Below are 19,588 nucleotides of genomic sequence, written 5' to 3'. Positions count from 1 at the left end.
TGAATATGTTTTTGAATAATAATGACTATCATGATCTCACTTTCTTGTTCTTTGGCAAATAAATGATGGATTTGTTGTTTTGTTTTCTAAACATTAAAATTTGTTTTAAACAAGGCTGTTCATAGTGCAATTTTCAGAACTCTAGAACCACCTACTTTTCATTCCTCTCAGAAGAGTATGCAGCGTGGATGTGGAGAAAGATAAACAGGAGCGAAGAAAATAAAAACTGTTCCTTGAAGAGTAATACCGCCCTCTGCTGTCCACCAGCTGTCTACGAGCTTTCCCAGCCTTACATCCTTTCACATCGTTTTACCAGTATTTACCATTCTGTATTCACCTGACGCCGGCAGGATGTTTATCTCAATAAAAACGTACCGCACTGCATTGCAACGTTACAACAGCATCGCTAGGTGGCGTAAATACATCTGTAAAGAACATTGAACGGATTCCGTTGCCATGGTGATGACGCTTATCAACGCAAAACGGTCGCATACTAAGGGCATCCGCTACTTGCGCAGTTTATATTTAAGGTTAGTAACCGCTGTCCTCCGCCCCCGTCCCCTTTCCTAATATACGTCTTTGAAAATTCACAAATGTATTTGTAATGAATATTACAAACTGGAAGATATAAATGGAGCGTAAATGTTGAGCGTGTTGTCAGTGTTTCCTCCGGCTTCCCATGGTGCATCGCTTTATTTTGTCTAGTAGCTCAGGGAGATCTGACAGGAACACAGCCGACCGAGGCGAGCCGCTGGCAGCATCACCAACATGACCTGCAAGGTGGAGTGCGCTTAGCCGCTGCGGCTAGCCCGTTCGACCGCTATTTATTGCGCCTTAGCAGCTTCTTGACGGCCACGTATTTTCAGCTGAAAGGTAAGCCGACATACATATTTGCAGTTAACGTCGGGCTGCCGGTTTCGGCGTCCTTAGCTTCCTAGCTAGGCTACATCAATAAAGGCGTAGTAGCTTAATTCACCTGCTCCAACAGAGAGATTATTGCAGTAATTAAAACGTGGCGATTGAACTGCAAAGTGCTGCCAGTGTGAGCTCGCTTTGCGCATTTTATGCTTCAGACTTAGTTTTATGCAGTAATGTGTGTTTGAAGTATTTTAAATATTCTTGCCTCAGTCAGTTCATTCATGCGCAGTGGTGCAAGGCATCAATAAATACCACGGGTTGTGCCCTATTTTGTGGGTGGTGTCGCATGTTCAGAAACATCCAGAAAGCCAGTAAGCGTTTTTCATGATCGGCACCGTCGTTTTTGAGTACAGCAATTGTTGCGAGGGAAGATTTGTTGCTTCTGGCTTGTAACTACCCTGTTTGCGGCTCCTTACACCGGACAGCTCCTCCCTGAGTCGCAACACAACACAACACTGGCTGCAAGGACAGCCTTTGTGATGACCCCCACCAAATGCGGTGATGACATCTTTGTATTGTTAGGAAGCAGCGCGGCTAGGTTTTTGTCGAGCTCTGATGCATTATTTGATAACAAGAGTGAATATCATAGCTTGACTGTTGCTTATTGAAAGTTTACGACACTGCTGGAGGGAAGCAACGATCCCCTGGCTATCGCTGTCAGGAGCAGCGGAGGTATTGTATTCAGGGTGCTGTCCGCAATGCAGGTGCTGAAATGTAAAGTATCAGGGATGCCTGCCGACCTCCTCCCAGATATGTGTGCCATCATGGAGATACAAGCAGTAATCGTTAGGAGACGCACTCTCTCCTCTTGTAAAATTATTTTGTTGCTGTTGTAATGCTCTGGTGTTAGGAACATGAGCAGGGCCGGCCCTAAATTTAATGGGGCCCAAATCAGAATTTGATTTGTGACCCCAAATTCAGGAAGGAAGGAAGGAAGGAAGGAAGGAAGGAGGGAAGGAAGAATAGATGGACAGATGGATGGATTGGTTGAATGTAGATAGAACTAGGTTGCAGGTTGATTCTATATGAAATTTAACACCAATGCACACACTGACCAAATAAAAATTGGATTGTTAACATAACTTTAATAATGCAAATGTATTTGTATTAAATTTCATTTTAAATTTTCTATAAATTTGATGTGTTGAGATCTATGTACTACGTAAGAAGTGAAACACTCTTGAGGTTCCTCTCTGGTCTGGAAGTTGTAATGAGCTTTTTCTTACCGGTTCAGACTTAAAATTGTTGGCCGATTTTAAAAACAGAAGACACCTCACACGTGGCTTTAAAAAAAAAAAAAAAAATCAGTGGTATAGCAGGTTTGGTCCTACAGTGTGTGATGTGTGATGTCCAGCCACACGGCAGGAGCGACACACCACACAGGAACACATTTCACTCATGAACATTCAGATGTTTGACAAAACTCCTCGAGATCAAACTTGAGTTCAGACCTAACAAAGATGGCCATCTAGGACAACATGATGGTTTCTGAAATGTTTTCAAACAGAAAATAAAACAAAAAGACGGTTCCCCACCATGTTTTTATTACCTTGCTTTCTGATTGGCATAAAAATCTTGCAGTGGGAACAAGGCAATAGTTTGCTTATGCCTTGGACCAGATTTGAGCAGAAACCTTTGTAGGCTTTCCAAAAATACAAAGCTCATTACAGATACAGCTCTTTACAACAGAACAGGAGAGGCCGTATATTTCCCAGTGAAATCTACTAGAATATATTTTCAATATTGTTGTGCAAAAACTTGAGCTTGATTACAAGAAATTGCTACTAAGAACTTGTATTGGCTTAGCTGCTTCCTAATGTTTCATGCTGCTGTGATTCATGTATCGTTTATTATTTATATTCTCTTTTTGTGAAAATATTGATCAACACAGGCAGCACCAGCTGCAGGTATTAAATTAAAACAAGGTGTTACAAAGTTACTGTTCCAAAACCGCAAATGTTTTCCTGCATATTGTTCATGCTTTTGGAAGTCATTTTTTGAGAAAAGTGAATTTGAATAAATATGAGTTACAACAACAACATTTAATTTCCCTTTGGGCTCAGTAAAGTATTTTTGAACTTGAATTTGTTACAGTGTGCTGCTGGTCAGCTGGCTGAAAGAAGTCTACAACAAGTAAAACTGTTCACAGGTAAAACCGTTAGCTGTTTGGAAATATTTATGATCACAAATAGACATAGTAACGGTGGGAAGTCTAAAGAAGCAACACCCTTTACTACTATTGCTTCAAAGTTTAGCCAGTGTTTATTCAATATTTTTGCAAATATTTGTAAAAGCCAAACTAACGCTAAATGTTCAGCACTTAGATTTTGTTATGCTTTGTATTTATGTGCAGACAGTGCATTTGATTTGAGAATGTTACAGTAGGGGACTTGTGTTGGCTTAGGATAGTATCTTCTTCCTAATGTCTGATGCTGCTGCAGCTCATGTATAATTCATCATTCTTCATCACAGTTTGAAAAAAATACAGATAGGTGAATTTGTGCAGAAAAAACAAAAATCAAAGGCGACCCAAACATGACGTTTGATTAACTTTATTGAAAGGATTAAGCTAATCTTAATCCTCTTCTTATATCCGCCATGCTGCAGTATGTTGCATGAGCTGTGTTGATAGTGAAGTTGTCTGAGGTCATGTCTTTGCGAGCGGAAAGCTTTCTGAGCTATTCTAGGAAAGAGCTGGGATGAGAGATATGCTTGCAGCACAGGGTTTACCGGAAGGACTTCACATTACTCATCAATAATAGATTATCCCCTCAGCCTTTATGACACACCGCTGGCTGTGTTTGTTCTAAACAGTCTGGGTTTTTCGTGCTGGCACCGCCTCTTACTTTTCCCCATGAAAATGAAAACATTTGCGCATCCGCTGAGTCGAGGGAGCCCGCTCAGTCAGGTGTCTTAGGATGAATTATTCATGTTGGTGAGATGGTCATGTAAGAGTGAAAAGCTCTGGGATATTTAATTGAAGCTCTTTCCTGTATGCAGAGAGAGGGTGTGGGGGGGGGCATACAGGCATCAGTGTGCTGTTATCTCTTAGTCTGATGTTGGTGTCTCTCAGAGGGTGGAGATTGTTGGATAGAGTGATTATGTCTCTTTGTGGCCTGAAGGGTGTGGCATGACAAGGAAGGAAGAGGAGTTTTTTTTTTCTTCAAGCCGACCTGCCGCACCCAGTGGGAGCATTGTATGCATCAGTGTATGAAGCTTCGGTGTCTTTGGTAGTCATGGTATGGATACTGGAGGGTATATTTCATCTAATGCTGAGCATGAATCTCAGTTTGTTAAAAAATCTCCCCCAAATAGGGCTGCACAATGGATCTTAAAAGTTTTATCCTAATATTTTGAGGCAATATCGTAATTATGATAAAATGACAAGAACTTTCAAAGAAATGTATCATGATAAACGATACGCTAAATGCTCACCCCTAAGAATCTGTCAGATGAGAGCATCTACTGCAGTGAGACTCCATCCAGCAGGCTGAATATCATATCAGCATGCAAAGTGTGAATTTACAACAATATGTTAGCCAACAAATTCTGCATTCCAAGCAGTCTTTTGCGATTTATTTGGATGATGGTCTATTTAAGTATATCGCATAGATTCTAGTTTCTTCTAGTTTTATAAAGATGTACATGAACTTTCTAAAATAAATGTAATTTTTATTGTGGTAGCACGGTGTCGCACTGTTTTACTAGCATAAAACAAAAGGATGACTAAGTGGAGAAGTACCTCCTGGGGGGAAAAAATGCTGTGGAGCTTCTTGACGCCCTCGTGGTTTGTAGGCTGAACTGTGACAAAATTGGGTGTGGTGGATGGCTTGACACTTTCTGTCTTTGTGGGTTTAAGGTTCCAGGGGTGGTGGGGATCCAAACAGATATCGCCATGGCCTCAGCAAACGTAACTCTGGAGAATCAGCTGCACAGTGCTCAGAAAAACCTGCTTTTTCTGCAGCAGGACCATGCTAACACACTAAAGGGGCTACATGCAGAGATCCGCCGACTACAGCAGCAATGCACAGGTGAGCGCATTCATTATCAGCTTCTTGGTTCTCTGGTAAGTCAGTATATTTCAGAGAATTTCAAACGCAGAAAAGCTGAATTATCATGGCGGCCAAAAATTATTTAATGACCAAAACAAAGCACAACGTTCTCAATCCTCAAAGCTTAGTTTGTGGGAAGCAATTTGTTAGACAGATACTTTGTTCCATGTTTCAACCTCATCTTTCTTTTTCACAGATTTGACATATGAGCTCACCGTGAGAAGCTCCGATCCATCAGGTAAGCTACTATTGCCCTGCATTATGCAGTTATTGCTAAAACAAACAATGGAAATAGAACACTGGAAGGATTTTTTATTATTATTAAAATTTTAGTTAATTTTGTAAAGAAAAGCATGCATGTCTTTACTAGCTGAAATGAAATCATTCTTAATCATGGATTATATTTTAGCTCAGGTCAATAAACATCCATCAACTGACAATTCCATCCTAACCCACTTCATTTGCTATTGCCTCTCCTTTTCAAATCTGTGTCTGAAATTCTCTGCTCTTTTGTCCTGCTCAGCATCTTTAAGCTCCTTTAGGGTGTGGGGTTGTAGTTCAGGCATTATTTGAGGTGCTAATTTAAAATGCTGATCTGCTATTCCCAGTTGTAAAAACAATATCCTATTGCCACGGTTACACACATTCACAACTTGTCTGAAAGTAAAAAACAAGACAAGTAAAAACAAAAATCCTTCTAAGTGCACAGCATCCAAAACCAGATATTCCACATATTGGAAGAGTCAAATTTAGCTAAGGACTTAGCATTTTATAAGGAATAGTGTAGTCATGCTAGCTACTGTATACTCATCTGTGCTAATGACTAATTTAAGATGTCAAAGAGATTTTAATTGCCTCTGCTCCAACTCTGAACAATTTATAATCATACATATTAGGAAGACCAGAAAAAAAAAGTTTGCATGTTGTTCTTATCCCTGCTTATAATCCAAGAGAAAGTGTGACTGGCTAAGATGGTCATCAGTGGATCAAAGCTTTTTGGAAAAACTGGAGATTGTGAAATCTGAAGCAAAATGTCAGTTGCTATTAACAACATTCTATTTCAAATGAATTCAGTAGTCACTTTCATGTAAAAAAAAAAAAGTCAGATAAATTCACGTGCGATTTCAAAATGTTGTGATGGCATCTAAGGGAGTGCTCCACTTTCCAACAGCAGCTACAGAGCAAACTCTGCACCACAGAGAGCTGTAAATGAATGTCACCTGCTGAAATAGCTTTCTCTGCCAGCTCTCTTCCCTGGTAACAAAGTCTTACCCAGGAAGCACTGCTCTGTCTGTCTGACTCACTGCTGTTGATTACAGCTCCCCCAGCTGCCGCTTCCCTCTAAACCATGATGCGATGAAGTCACATCCTCGTCTGATTCACGCTCTGCTGGTGAAGGTGTCTTTAATATGAAGGGTGCCATGTGAGATCACGGTGTGCCGATGTAGGCTTTTTGACAGAGCTGTGTTGGCTCAACATTGCTAAAGCCTCCAGTCTGACTCGCTGTCATGTTAATATGGGATATCTCTTAGATTGGAGTGCAGGAAATGAGATTATCTGTTGCAGCACTAATGCACAGCGTCCAACCTGCTCACTGCAGCTGCGCCAACTGGGCTTGACAAGCACCAGCCCCCCATGAAGGGAATACGATACTCTTGTTTCCAACCACTCAATTTTTTAAATGCGAGACTCAGATCAGGAAATGAAAAGTGAGGTGAAAGTATCTAAACATTTGAATATAAAATAATGGTAATTTCAGCCCCTCCAGGATGTTAGGATGTTTTTGTTGTGGTTGTTGTGCCCTAAAAATCACTGAATTTTTGGCATCTTTTCAAAAAGTTATGGGCAATGTTGCAATTTTTTTAAGTTTTATTTTTGCTATAACATAGTCTGACAAAAAAGTTGAAATTGTTGCGCATACCTTCCATTTCTTCTCTTTTTTTTTATCAAGTAATCTCTCCTTACCTGAGAAAACCCTGCATCATCGTCCTGCTGCTGGCCTCTGCTCTAATGTCTCCTCTCTTCCTGTTTGCTTTCTATTGTGACAATAAAGATTTCCTTTAAGCATATGGAAACAATGAGCACAACCTGTGAACAGAAATTAAAGAGGCTTGGGTTTATTCCTGGCATTAACTAACAAGTAAAGATGTAAAACAGGAAACAACGACATTAATATTCTTGTAAACAAGCTTCATATGACATCCTGGCATTTATTAATCATCATTTAGCTAACAGTATCTGCATGCAGCATCATTACTCAACTTACTCGGTTTGTTTGGATGAAAACTGGAAAGTTTTTTTGCCTTTTGGCTCTGGCTAGTTGCTGGAGATGACACAAACCGTGTAGCTCAGCGTTGATCTTCCCTCGGTGATGAGATCCACAGGTGTAACCGGTGTCATCATGCCACGCTCATGATGCATTTAAAGACGGTTACGAAAATCACATCGTCACAACAACCGATTGAACAGTGGTAACGAAGTGCAGGGGACTTTTCTTGTAAATGTGCAGAGGCACAAATACAAGAAAAGCGGGAGACATGTCCCACGCGTTACCCATGACTGTATACACAGTATAAGAAAATCTTATACAAAATGGTTTCTGAAAAAGAAAAAAGGCGAATGTTTGCCCTTTTGCGTCACAGCTTTTATCTTACAAGTTGTGAATCAAGGGGTTAAATTAGAAGGGGGTGGAAGGGATTTGTAAAAATTCAGCCGAGTTGCAGTGGTCATTTTTTTCAGAAAAAAAATGTAATAAAAAAAACTTTAAGGTGATTGGTCAGATTTTGCAGAAACGTTATGATAATTTGTAAAAATCCCAAGTCTACGCAAAATAGACTTGGAATAAGCCAAGCACAAAATTTGCGAATGATGACTGAATTTGCATTAGAAGTTGACTGTAATTTTCTGCACACACAGTACAGCACAGACAGTCGGCTGCAGTGAGGTGTTGCAGAGTCAGGTAGGAGCTGCAGTGATGGAGATGAGAGCCAATAAAAGCTGTAATGTGAGACCAGAGCTCTCTGACCACTGCAAACGACTCTCCAAAGGATCCTGCTGTCTCTCTCTGTGCTGACAGTCTGTCTTAACTTAATGCCTCAGCGTTTAGTCGAATGCGTGTTTTTTTTCTTCTTCTTGTCTGTCTTATTTATATCACACATTTAACAGCTGTGATGTTGCTCATTACTGTGTGTGCAGACAGCAGCGAGGAACGATGCAGGGAGCTGCAAAGGAGGTGTGAGGAGCTGGAGGCCCAACTTAAAAAGAAGGAGGAGGAGAACACCGAGCTGCTCCGGGACCTGGAGCAAAAGAACGCCATGATTTCGGTCCTGGAAAACACCATCAAAGAGCGGGAGAAGAAGTACCTGGAGGAGCTTAAGATGAAGAGCCACAAGCTGGCCGTGTTGTCTGGGGAGCTGGAGCAGAGGGCAAGTACCATCGCTTACCTCACCTCGCAGCTTCACGCCACTAAGAAGAAGCTTTTGGCCGGAAGTTCCTCCGAGGCGAGTCCCAACGTCAGTCCCATCAGCTCCTACAAGCCGACGCCTCCCCCCGCCAAGGACAGGCAGCCTGAAACCCCGCGTCGCCGGATGAAGAAGAGCCTCTCCCAGCCTCTTCACCCGGAGCTAACGGAGGTGTACCGCCTGGGCCCGGACGGCAGGCGGGTTGTCCTGCGAGAGCCGGTCGACGCCATGCCTGACCCGACGCCGTTCTTGCAGGCAGCCCGGGAGTCTCCCGACGCGCAGCAGGTAGTGCGTGAGCGCCCCTCAGTCATCCCTCCCATCGCCTCCGACCGCTCCCCCATCCCTCCCCTGGGCGCCGCGGCCAGCCCCCGACACAGCCCGGCTCGGGAGCGCCAGCACAGGGCCCACGTGGGCGTGGCGCACCGCATCCCGCACGGCACCCCTCCTCTCGCCCCGCCGCAGGCCGAGCTGGAGACGCTGGCAGTGGACCAGGTCAACGAGGACAAGGTTCTGCAGAAGCGCTCGGAAGCCGATAGGACAGTTTAACACTGCAATGCTGCACCTGCGCATTAACACAGATGCACATCTAGGGCCAGATGCATAAAACTTTGGTTTTATGACTAAAAGGAGCGTGACCACAAAGGCAAAAATGTGTTTATGCATTCTGTTTGCCAGATTTATAAAGAGTGCCTTGCAGAGGTATTCACACTGCTTGAACTTTTTCAGATTTGATCACGTCATCACCGCTAACTTCAGTGCATAACTTTAAAAATGGAAGGAAAATGATACATGTCTTTTTAAAAAGTGTTTTAAAAAGCCATATTCAGATTGTTTTATAAACAATCTGAATAGTGTGGTTAATAGTATTAACCACACTATTCCCAAAAAAACTCCCAATGAGTTTGTTTTTTTTGTACTATTCACATGCTCTCATACTTTGCTCAACCATTTTTAAGTCTTTGCAGCCTTTAACAGGATCAATTCCTTATCACCCACCACAGCATCATACTGCCACCACCATGTTTTACCCTTGAAGTGGTATGTTCAGGTTGTGCTGGTTTTCTGCAATACATCAGTGTTTTTGCATGTCGAAAGTTCGGTTTTGGTCTGTTTTGTCGCCTTCCTGCGACAAAATGAATGAATATTGAATATTTTTAATGAGATTAATTTGCACACAGGGATCTCTGCTTGGTCTGGATTTGATTTAGGGGTGTCCGAGTATAGAGAGCCGAATACATATGCATGTAACGTTTTTGTTGTTTGTAACATTTTAGAAACCAACTATCATTTTCCTTCCCCCGCACAATGGGGCAGAAATTTCTGTTGACCTATTGCATAAAATTCAATAAAATACACTGAAGTTTGTGATTTGAATGTAAAATGTCAACAAAAAAAAAGTTCAAGGCATATGAATACCTTTATCAGACACTGTGGAATGTGCTTCTGCCAGTACATCCGAATCATTTTGAAATTTTACACTCATGCACTTCCTTCATACTTTAACCCCATTTCTGGCTTAAGGTATGGAGGAAATGTGTTTAGTCTCGGCTGTGAGCCCATGAACACAACAAAGCCTGAATTAAAATCCGTTACATATGCAACTCCACTTTCTAAGTTCAAAGCAACGGACCTCGACGGAAGGAAAATAGAAACAGTATTGCACATGTGGGGCTTTAAAGCACACTAGCCTACATATCGTCCTCTGCAAGAAGCTAAAGCAGCAAAATAATGGTTCTATTAAAGTCTTACCAAGGTCTTCCAACTCCTCCAGATGAGCCTGCTTGTTTCATTTGACCTCAAATTCTGTTTTTGTGGTTTTAGTTTAATATCTCTCACACATTGAGACATACAAACAAATCCAATGTGTAGAGAAGGGTACATGCATTGTGTTTGGTTTTTTGCACTATTTATGCATCTGACCCTAGCGTATACACACTTACTTACACTGCAAGAACAGCGAAGAGCCTGAGCCACTGTGCAGCCTGCTTTTTACACAACGCAGCAGTATCAACAAAAGCGTCATTTTGTGGTACTCCATGAGGACCTTTACGTTTTCTTCTTCTACGGTAGAAATGGACTACTGTAAAGCACGCCAAATGAGTTTTATTAGTCTCCCAATGAGTTGTGTTTTTTTTTTGTACTTTTCACATCTTGACCTTTTTGCTTCGACCTGTCGGATCTGTTTTATGTGGTGCAAACAACCAATTCTCAGCCAAATATCTGCGTCAGTGCCTGCTTAACCGGCCTAGTCGTGCTCAAGCTGTGAAACGTAGTCATGGCTAGAAGTTACCGTTACATATCTGGAGTACAGAGGAGGTAGCAGCAGTCTATATAGCAAGACGTCAGCAGCAGCTTCGTAGGATAGAGGTGACGTAATAACACTGCTGCTCCGTAAATGTCTTTTTTATTTGGTATCTGTATACTCACGTGACCGTAGGTAGAAGCTGCGATGTGTGTAACTGAAATGTGCCGGTTATCGAGTTGAAGCTTTTCCTTTGCTTCGTAGAAGGAAGCAGCGCTGGACATATTTTAATGCAATATGGATATTTATATATATATATGGAAGTAGGGAGTGTTTCTGCGTGTGTGAGCGAGGAGGAGAGCGCGAGCGTGTCTGAGGAAAGATGACGGAGGATTTCGTTTAGGTTTGAACAATATTCATTAATGCTTTTTGTCGTACAAGGGCATTTTTAAAACACTGCTGGACATTGTGATATTACCAACCGTACTTTTTAAAAGGCTGTCAATTTGTAATGAGTTGTTTTTTTAATTTATTGTTTATTAATGACCCAGCGGGAAAAAGAAAGACAAAAAAGAAAAACAACAATCCTGATGCACTCTGTACCTATCACACCACCACAATAATGGTAATTAAATCTCTTAATAGCCTGCTTTTCACAATAAAATCACTTGTCATTAAAGAATACAAATTATTGTTTTACTGCCATGCTTTTGGTTTGGTTACTTGGTTCGAATGAGTGTCAGAAAAGCTGGAGGAAAGGTCACTTTACTGGGCCAGGTTTGTTTGTCAACAGCGGTGCCCCTAAGATGAGGTACGGGGGAAATGTCACAAAAATATTCAGTATTTTTTAATTTTTTATCATGGATAGTGACACATCTGATGACTTGCCATTTTGAACTCAGGGCCACCATTTGTGCTTCAGCAAGAATATAAACTGACATCTTGTCACACTATTACAGTTAGATGATTATTAGATTACCAAACTTACTAATCAAAAGGAGAAATAACCCAAGACAGTGGATTTTAACTTGAAAAGGACAGAAATTGCCATGGCGCAGAGGAGTCACCTTAAAACTATTTTGTCGGACATCGTCAGACATTTTGAAACAATCAAATGAGAAGAGGATTCACAATGTTGTCCAATAGGTCAGTGTTGCTAGGATGAGTGTAGACCAACAGGGCTTTTTATCTTTTATTGATTTAACGCAAATAAACCTCAAGACAAGTGATTAAAATAAATGTTATTTTTTGACAAACATATTTGGTTAAACTCACTTTAGGCATTCTTTTCCATCCTTCCAGGTACATCTCAACAATAAACTTGGTTATGATAAATCATTTGGCATTACACAGCTTCGTCTTTACACCTCAGAAGGCCACTGTCACACACTTTACACAACGGTCTATGACGAGCATCCACGTAGAATCCATAAACACAGGACAAACCATTTGTACGGTTCTCTTAACCGGTTTAAAAGCATTCCCGCTGGAGCCAAAGGGTTATTCAAATTACGACAGCAAGCAAGTTAAAAAGTAGACCGGCACTATTTGTTGGAAAGTCCAGACTGGCATGCCTCCTCTGTACTTGTCTTTATTGAAAGAAGTAAAGTGCTTTGTTTTGAATTGGATGTCGATGAAAATCACTGAGCGGCCTCTGCTCTCCTCTCTGGTGACGTTGCCTTCCTCTGTGGAGATCCTGAAAACAAAGACAGTTGACCGACATGTCGTCTGGAACGGCTGAAAGACGGAAAGAACTGAAGGAATCTGAAGGTGCGCACCTGTTTCTGATAAGGTTAACCGATTCAGTTCCTCCTCTAGCGCGTCAGCAGTAACATGCAAGTGGCCGCGGGGTACGTCAGGCAGAGGACTGAGGATCTGCTCACCGGCGGGACCCAGGCGGTTCTTTGGGACTGCAGGTAGACCTGATGTGTTCACATCTGGCTCTGACTCATCCAGCAATGCTTTCAGCTCCTTCTCCAACTCGTCCATGTCTTCATCTACTGACAAAACACATAATACGTCAATAAACTGATCACTCGTTATTAGACTTATCGTGTAGAAGTGTTGGGGGGGATGACTGCGAAGCACAAGAAAGTTCTATTTTTATTTTTTGCAAAAAAGCAGCCGTTAGAATTATAAGCACAAAAAAACGCTACAATGGTCCAACAAATCCATTGTTCTTCAAATTCATGGAATTTCACGACTTGGTGGACTACTATGTTCTGCAAGTTATGCTTAAAAATACAAACAGTATGTTACCGACACATAAACAGCAAAAAAATGTATAATAAAGATGGCATTTATAATTGGGGAGGATCAGAAGTAAAAAAACACAAAGTCAGAACTAAACAAATGGAACAATCCATCTAAAGAAACTACAAAGACTATACATTTTTACTTTTAAGAAGATATTAAAATATAATGTGCTAAAATGAGACACATTGACACAGCACTTTACTGAGTCAAGTGCACAGTAAAGCACTTGACTTTACTGAGCAAGAAGATTTTTTTCTTTTTTTAATACACTGTTTTATGTATTAAAAAATACCACAAAAACACCAATAATGATCCCTGTTGTGTTGCAACTGGTTGATTGGTGCTTAATTCCTTATGTTATAGTAAATGTACTTTTGAGAGAAACATTTGCTTACATTTACATGTGACATGATCCCATTATGCTAAAAATGAATAAAATAAATAATAACGTAAAAGAAAATTAAACCAAGTAGGAACAGAACGACTTACCTGCAGCAGTTACACCACTGGAAATGGTTTGATTCACCTCATCTTGCGTGTCGCATAACTGTTAATATGGAACAGGAGCCCATAAAAAAATGATAAAAATCTAATAAATAATCGAAATATATCAGTTCCTGTCTTAACGACGACTGCGTACCTCCTGGATCTGATCCACCAGGCTCTCGGCGCGCTCCACAGTCACATCTTTAAGCGACATCCTCAGAGCAGACACTCCAGCCTGGTAGGCTTGCATAACCTGCGCACACACCAGAACACACCCTTTAACCAATGAAGGAAAACTTTGTTACAGAAGACATGTGGACGTCTAAGATTTAAGGCCCTTCATACCATCTTATCGGTTTGCGACTGCGCTATTCGTTCCAGGATTCCCCTGATGGTCTCCAGCTTGGCGAACAAGCTGTCTGCTCTCTTCTCCACTCTCTTCCGGCCTCTCAAACACCTCAGCGCCTTGGGAGACAGAAATTCAACTTAAACGGCTGCTGTGATTTCGAAGGTCGCGTCTTAAAGTTTCTGTTTATAATGACCTGTGTTTTCTTCCCGTCTCGCAGCAGAATTCTTGCTTCCTCTTTGCACCTAGAAATAATTTTTAAGAGTGCAATTTAGTAAAAAAAAAAAAGTAGAGATAAATTACTAATGCACCAAACCTGCGGCTCTTTGCACAGGTTTGGTGCGTCCTGTAAGACGCACAGGAATACTTCAAAGCTATGAATTTATTATTGCGATAGCATAATCCTGCAGTGAAAACATTGAAAGCTCCTCTGCCCCCAAAAAGCAACCTTTGTTTTTTTTCTGAAAATTAATTGCTTAATCATCAGAATCATCAATAAAATAATCAACTATTGAAATTATCTTTAGTTGCGGCACTAAAAAAGTACAGGAATAAAGACTGAGCTTTTTCACAACAATCACTTCTGGTAAGTCTTGTAAAACAAAGGATGAACATGTGGAAAAGCAAATTATGCTCAGTGTCAAGTCTGAGAGTGGACCTGCGATGCTGTGGGACACTTTCCTTTGCAAAAGCCTCAGCAAAGTGCATGTTATCCTTAAGCCACATTAAAGTGCAAATATATCTGGTTTAATTACTGGATTACAAAAACATATCTTCAATTTGTTTCCTCAGGGCAATTTAAAGGCTCTTTTTTTCAGTATTTTTCATTGTGAGATTATGCTAAACAACAAGCATCCAAATCTAACCCTCTGCATTTGGCTCTCTTGAATTAAAGTAATTTGCACTTCGTATACAAGAACTAGACGTCTAACAGGAATGTTCATGTCTAAGATCAACCTGTCAGCCTCCAGGCTCAGTTTCTGCACACGCTCTTCCAGAAGTTTCTCGCTGCGCTGCAGCTGGTAGATCCCAATGTCTACGTCACTAACCGGAGACACACGATCCTGTCCTGGCTGACAAAACTTCACAATCTGGAAAACAGAAGAAATCAGGTACGTCTTCATGAATCGTACAAAGTACTTGTGTTGTATTTTAAAACTTTTTAGTTGCCTTTGATTAGAGCTGCACAACATATGAAAAACAATATTCTGTCACCGCGTATTATGAAGCACTGCCTAGATTGCAGTACGTGTTAGCTAATAATTGAATGCTACTCATTCAGACTGTTTATTTTTGTTATATATCTGGTGCCACTTGTTGTAAAGACTTCCTGAGGGTAAATAGTTCGTTTTAAATCATTAAGAAACTATAACTAATTTGTTTAGCAGAGTTACAATAAAACTTCCTTGTTCAGACAGAAATATTGACCATCTGTGTTCTGCTATTGACCTAAAACAGAAAGATAATAATCACATCACTGTGGTGACATTCTTGAATCATGTTTTCCTAACATCGTGCAGCCCCAACAGTGATTATTTTCTGTTTTACCTTCTCTCCCTCGTGCAAGGAAACTATGACCAGCTTGTCCTTCTGCAGCTGCAGCAGAGCCATGCACAGGGTGCTTTCATCAGCGCAGATGTTGGAAGCGAGAGTGCACAGCTCTTGAAATGAGATGATGGAGCAGCTTGAAAAGTCACTGCTTCGGTAGACCTTTAGCAGTTCCGCGGCTTTCTCCTGAAAAAGAAGAGGAACGAAGTTGTATCACCACGTCTCGCGCCGAAATAGGAAACCACCCAGCGCAGCTGCGTCTTAAAACAAATCTGACTGTGCAGTAGATGCAGTGCCCTTATGAAAGTATTCCCAACCCTTTTCTTGGAAAAAAAACCCCAAAAACAACTCAATTTTATTAGCAATTTATGCAAGAGATCAACACACAACAAAAAATGTCATGCATTTGTATCCAGCACATTTACTCTGATAACCCAAATAAAATCAAATGGGGACACATGCATGCCACACTTTTCAGAGTTCTTTTTTTTTCTAGTTTGTGGTTGTAATGTGTCAAATTAAGCAGCAGTTAAAGCGTTATGCAAAGGACTGCATCTTCTAGCTGAAATTCAACCTATGGGAACAACAAGAGCATGGCAAACCTTCACTAGCTCGATAACAACGAAAGACTCCTCCAGAGGAACTCTGTTGCTGCCCAGAAGCGTGGAGAAGGTCCACTTGAGTGGCTTCACCAGCAGCAATCCCCACACTCCAGGAAACCCACCCCAGTCCACGCTGGCGGCGAACTCAGACTCTCTTTGGATCTTCCCACACCTGACCGAGAGAAAGAAAGAGAGAGAGAGAGAGAGAGAGGAGAGGGGGCGGGAGAGGAGAGTGAGAGAGATAAGAGAGAGGAGAGAGAGAGAAGAGAGCCGAGAGAGAGAGAGAGAGGAGGAGAGGCGAGAGAGAGGAGGAGAGGAGAGGAAGAGAGGAGGAGGAGAGAGAGAAGAGAGAGAGGAGGAGGGAGAGAGAGCGGAGGAGGAGAGAGAGAGGAGAGAGAGAGCGGAGAGTGAGAGAGAGAGAGAGGAGAGAGAGAGAGAGAGAGAGAGAAGGAGGAGAGAGAGAGGAGAGAGGGGAGAGAGAGAGGAGAGAGAGAGAGCGGGAGCGGAGAGAGGAGAGAGAGAGAGAGAGGAGAGAGAGAGAGAGAGCGAGAGGGAGTGCGAGGAGAGAGGAGAGAGAGGAGAGAGAGGAGTAGAGAGGAGGAGAGAGCGGGTGAGAGAGAGAGGAGGAGAGAGAGAGAGGAGGGAGAGAGAAGAGAGAGAGGAGGCGAGAGAGGAGGAGAGAGGAAGAGAGGAGGAGAGGCGAGGAGAGAGAGAGAGAGGAGGAGAGAGGGAGAGAGAGAAGAGGAGAGAGAGAGGAGAGAGAGAGAGAGAGGAGAGAGCGAGAGAGAGAGAGCGGGAGAGAGAGAGAGAGCGAGGAGGAGAGAGAGAGAGGAGGAGAGAGAGGGAGAGAGAGCGAGGAGCGAGAGAGAGAGGAGAGAGGCGAGAGAGGAGGAGGAGAGAGGCGAGAGAGGAGGCGAGGAGAGAGGAGGAGGAGCGCGAGAGAGAGAGGGAGAGAGGGAGAGAGGAGGCGGAGAGAGAGAAGAGAGAGAGAGAGAGAGAGGAGGAGGACGAAGGAGGGAGAGGGAGAGAGAGGAGAGAGAGAGAGAGAGAAGAGAGAGGAGGAGAGAGAGAGAGAGGAGAGAGAGAGGAGAGAGGAGAGCGGAGGAGAGGGAGAGGAGAGGAGAGAGCGAGGAGAGGAGGAGAGAGAGGAGAGAGAGAGAGAGAGAGGAGAGAGGAGAGAGAGAGAGAGGGAGCGGAGAGAGAGAGAGAGAGAGAGAGAGAGAGAGAGAGAGAGAGAGAGAGAGAGAGAGAGTAGAGTTAACATGACTTGACAATAATACTGACGAGCACCGACCCGTCCACGGTTACCCTGGCCATGGTCTGGATTACAGTCGAAAGGCCCAGCGGTGTTTTCTCTTTCCTTTGGAAGGTTTTGTTGAGGTCCTGTAGGTTGACAATCACGGAGCCGCGCCGCCTGCAGCTCCGCATGATGAGAGCTGTCCAGAAGTCCATCTTACTGTCCCAGTCCGTGGTGTTCACGTCCCGGTTCTCCTTGAACTCGGAGAACATAAAGTTCATCCGCTCGTCGTCGTTCCACTCGGGTGGCAGGCTCATTTCCGACGTGCCAGACATTTTATAAAGCCCACACTGAAAAGGTTCTGGTTCGCCACTTAAACCAGCTCGTCAACGGTAACTTGTTGCGAGGATCGCTGGGTTAACACTGGGCAACAGTGAACTCGAGAGAGAAGGCTAATATTAGCAGCTACTGCTAGGTAACATGTAGGTTCACACATCTTTTGTCGAAGAAAATGACAGCTCCGCTGTTCAAAATCAACTGTCAGAGACTTTCACTTCGCCACGGTGTTGTAAACTCATGCTAACACGGAGCTAGCTTTTACATATCAACAAAAAAATGATTGTGTGTGTTTATTATTCACGCCAAGACGGGGAAGCGGCGGCTTTCCCTCTGCTCTGGTGGGCGGTAACACCAGGTCACCGCCCACCCGAGATGCGCTGTAGAGAAAAGAAAGCGCACCCAGCATTTTGCTCAGGAACTTCACAGTTCAGTTGCAACATTTGTACGCAAGAGGTCAATGTTTTTCTCGGAAAAAACACATGAGGGCCTGGAAACTGGAAGCATAGAGCTACCACCCCACCAAAGGAATAATATAGAAACTATGTTACATAATAATATTGTTTTTGTGACAGTTTACAAGAGGTGCGTAGTAACTAGTTACATTCACTTGAGAAACTGTTTGGGGAAGATGTTGCGGAGTTGTTTTTCTACACCATACGTTTAATCTTTTCTTACGTAGTGTTATTATGAATTATCACTACTATTACTTTATTTCTGGATACTCTTATCAACTGAGTAACTTCACTGAATGAAGAACAAACATCTTTTAGTCAAAAACGTACCAGACATAGAGACACACCAGTTTATGTTTAAATGAAGCATCTTGTTTGCACACAAGATTCATTGTTCTAATATTGTTTTCTATCTTTGAACCTATTGTGCCGTTTGGAGGTCAAGAAGATACAGTGAAGATATTAATTTCAATTGGAAGTACTTTACCCTGGTCTACATCACCTACTACAGATATTGGTTTCATATGTTTTATAGTGAAAAAGAAAATATGTGTTTCTGCCTGACTTTGTTATCCGGCAATTATCGTATTTATTTGTACTTATTTTGCACATTAATCTTTAAAATACCAGAATTGCACATATATCATCAGGTAGATGATATTTTTCATCTACCTGGTGACATTTTTTAATATCAAAATTCATGTTCTGATCAATTACTCAATACTCAAATAACCTTAGTTTCTTGAACTGCTACTTTTTACTTTTCCTTGAGTAATATACTGAATCAGGGACCTTATAACTTGAGTACAATTTCTGGGTATTTTCCCCATTCTACCACAAGATGGCACTGTTTTCTTTTGCTGCTATTCCATAAAAAATATTCACTAATCAAATACAGTTAGATTCAGAAATACTAAAGTAATACCAGAAGGCAACTGAATGTTCTTGTAACTCATACAATTTCTTCAATGAGTTGTACATATTGATGGCCGTGGGCAGGATCGATCTCCTGTAGCAGTCTGTATCAGAGCAGGCTGAAAGAAGCCTCTGACTAAAGGCACTGCCATGCATTTATTTGACCTTTCTTTACTAGAAATCATTGCATTATAAGCAACAGACCTAAGATTATGTATTTATTTAAATTATAATATTTGATCTTACTAATAGGGCCAAAAAGAATACCATTCATAAGTTCAAAAATAATTTTAATTAAAAAATGTATCCCAAAGGGAAATTAAATGCTGTTGTAACTCATACTAATTCAAATTCTTCAAAGAGTTACATAGATAGTGATGGCAGGAAAGGTTTTGTGTAAAAAGTCTATTACAGTGAAGTTTAAGAAGTTTCTGACTGAAAAGGAGGAGAGAAACAATAATTTCTACATTACATGTGAAATATATTTTGAATTCTACATTATGTTATGATTATACGAGGAGACATGACATTTATTTAACTTAATTTTTTTTTTATTTGTGTCCCCATTATTGTATCTTACTAATCCTTGATCATGGCAGAACAAGTCCAGCTACAGTACAGACTGTCTCCTTACCCTCTGCACAAAATCTTAATCAGAGCTGCTACATTATGGGCTCCTCTCACTCGCTGCATGAAATTTTGGAACAGCAGCATTGAAGGCAGCAGTACAAACT

At 41.8% G+C, this 19,588-nt stretch overlaps 2 protein-coding genes across 5 annotated transcripts; one reads left to right on the top strand and one right to left on the bottom strand.

Moving 5' to 3' along the window:
• Positions 1 to 466: 466 nt before the first annotated feature.
• Positions 467 to 12,196, top strand: LOC111605756 (coiled-coil domain-containing protein 92-like). 3 transcript variants are annotated; one of them, XM_023330032.1, is made up of 5 exons: positions 467 to 530; positions 709 to 873; positions 4,778 to 4,949; positions 5,167 to 5,208; positions 8,166 to 12,196. In XM_023330032.1, the coding sequence occupies exons 3-5, from the start codon at positions 4,814 to 4,816 to the stop codon at positions 8,975 to 8,977; spliced, it is 990 nt and encodes a 329-aa protein (XP_023185800.1). In that variant the 5' UTR covers positions 467 to 530; positions 709 to 873; positions 4,778 to 4,813; the 3' UTR covers positions 8,978 to 12,196. The 3 variants fall into 3 exon arrangements, with proteins under 3 accessions (XP_023185800.1, XP_023185801.1, XP_023185802.1); XM_023330033.1 differs by having other exon boundaries at positions 506 to 530; positions 706 to 873; XM_023330034.1 differs by lacking the exon at positions 467 to 530 and adding an exon at positions 3,013 to 3,067 and having other exon boundaries at positions 545 to 873.
• LOC102231110 (charged multivesicular body protein 7) lies at positions 11,853 to 17,531 on the bottom strand. 2 transcript variants are annotated; one of them, XM_023330030.1, is made up of 10 exons: positions 17,220 to 17,531; positions 15,912 to 16,082; positions 15,310 to 15,495; positions 14,719 to 14,852; positions 13,958 to 14,006; positions 13,761 to 13,880; positions 13,570 to 13,668; positions 13,419 to 13,476; positions 12,452 to 12,673; positions 11,853 to 12,369 (listed from the first exon to the last, which is right to left on the bottom strand). In XM_023330030.1, exons 1-10 carry the CDS (start codon positions 17,481 to 17,483, stop codon positions 12,314 to 12,316), a joined length of 1,359 nt encoding a protein of 452 aa, XP_023185798.1. In that variant the 5' UTR covers positions 17,484 to 17,531; the 3' UTR covers positions 11,853 to 12,313. The 2 variants fall into 2 exon arrangements, with proteins under 2 accessions (XP_023185798.1, XP_023185799.1); XM_023330031.1 differs by having other exon boundaries at positions 12,452 to 12,670.
• Positions 17,532 to 19,588: the final 2,057 nt, after the last annotated feature.

The sequence above is a fragment of the Xiphophorus maculatus genome, unplaced genomic scaffold (genome assembly GCF_002775205.1).
Source record: "Xiphophorus maculatus strain JP 163 A unplaced genomic scaffold, X_maculatus-5.0-male Unplaced_Scaffold_BN000058F, whole genome shotgun sequence".
Taxonomy (NCBI): domain Eukaryota; kingdom Metazoa; phylum Chordata; class Actinopteri; order Cyprinodontiformes; family Poeciliidae; genus Xiphophorus; species Xiphophorus maculatus.
Note: the sequence above shows the minus strand (reverse complement) of the source record. Positions and strands in the feature narration are given on the sequence as shown.

What these genes read in the sequence shown, in the direction of transcription:
- LOC111605756 (XM_023330032.1), top strand. Translation starts at nt 4,814, where the DNA reads ATGGCCTCAGCAAACGTAACTCTGGAGAATCAGCTGCACAGTGCTCAG. An exon ending in ACTACAGCAGCAATGCACAG is followed by an intron (nt 4,950 to 5,166) that starts GTGAGCGCATTC and finishes TCTTTTTCACAG; the next exon opens with ATTTGACATATGAGCTCACC. An exon ending in GAGAAGCTCCGATCCATCAG is followed by an intron (nt 5,209 to 8,165) that starts GTAAGCTACTAT and finishes CTGTGTGTGCAG; the next exon opens with ACAGCAGCGAGGAACGATGC.
- LOC102231110 (XM_023330030.1), bottom strand. Translation starts at nt 17,483, where the DNA reads ATGTCTGGCACGTCGGAAATGAGCCTGCCACCCGAGTGGAACGACGAC. An exon ending in GAGACGGGAAGAAAACACAG is followed by an intron (nt 13,881 to 13,957) that starts GTCATTATAAAC and finishes CTGTCTCCCAAG; the next exon opens with GCGCTGAGGTGTTTGAGAGG. An exon ending in GTTAACCTTATCAGAAACAG is followed by an intron (nt 12,370 to 12,451) that starts GTGCGCACCTTC and finishes CTTTGTTTTCAG; the next exon opens with GATCTCCACAGAGGAAGGCA.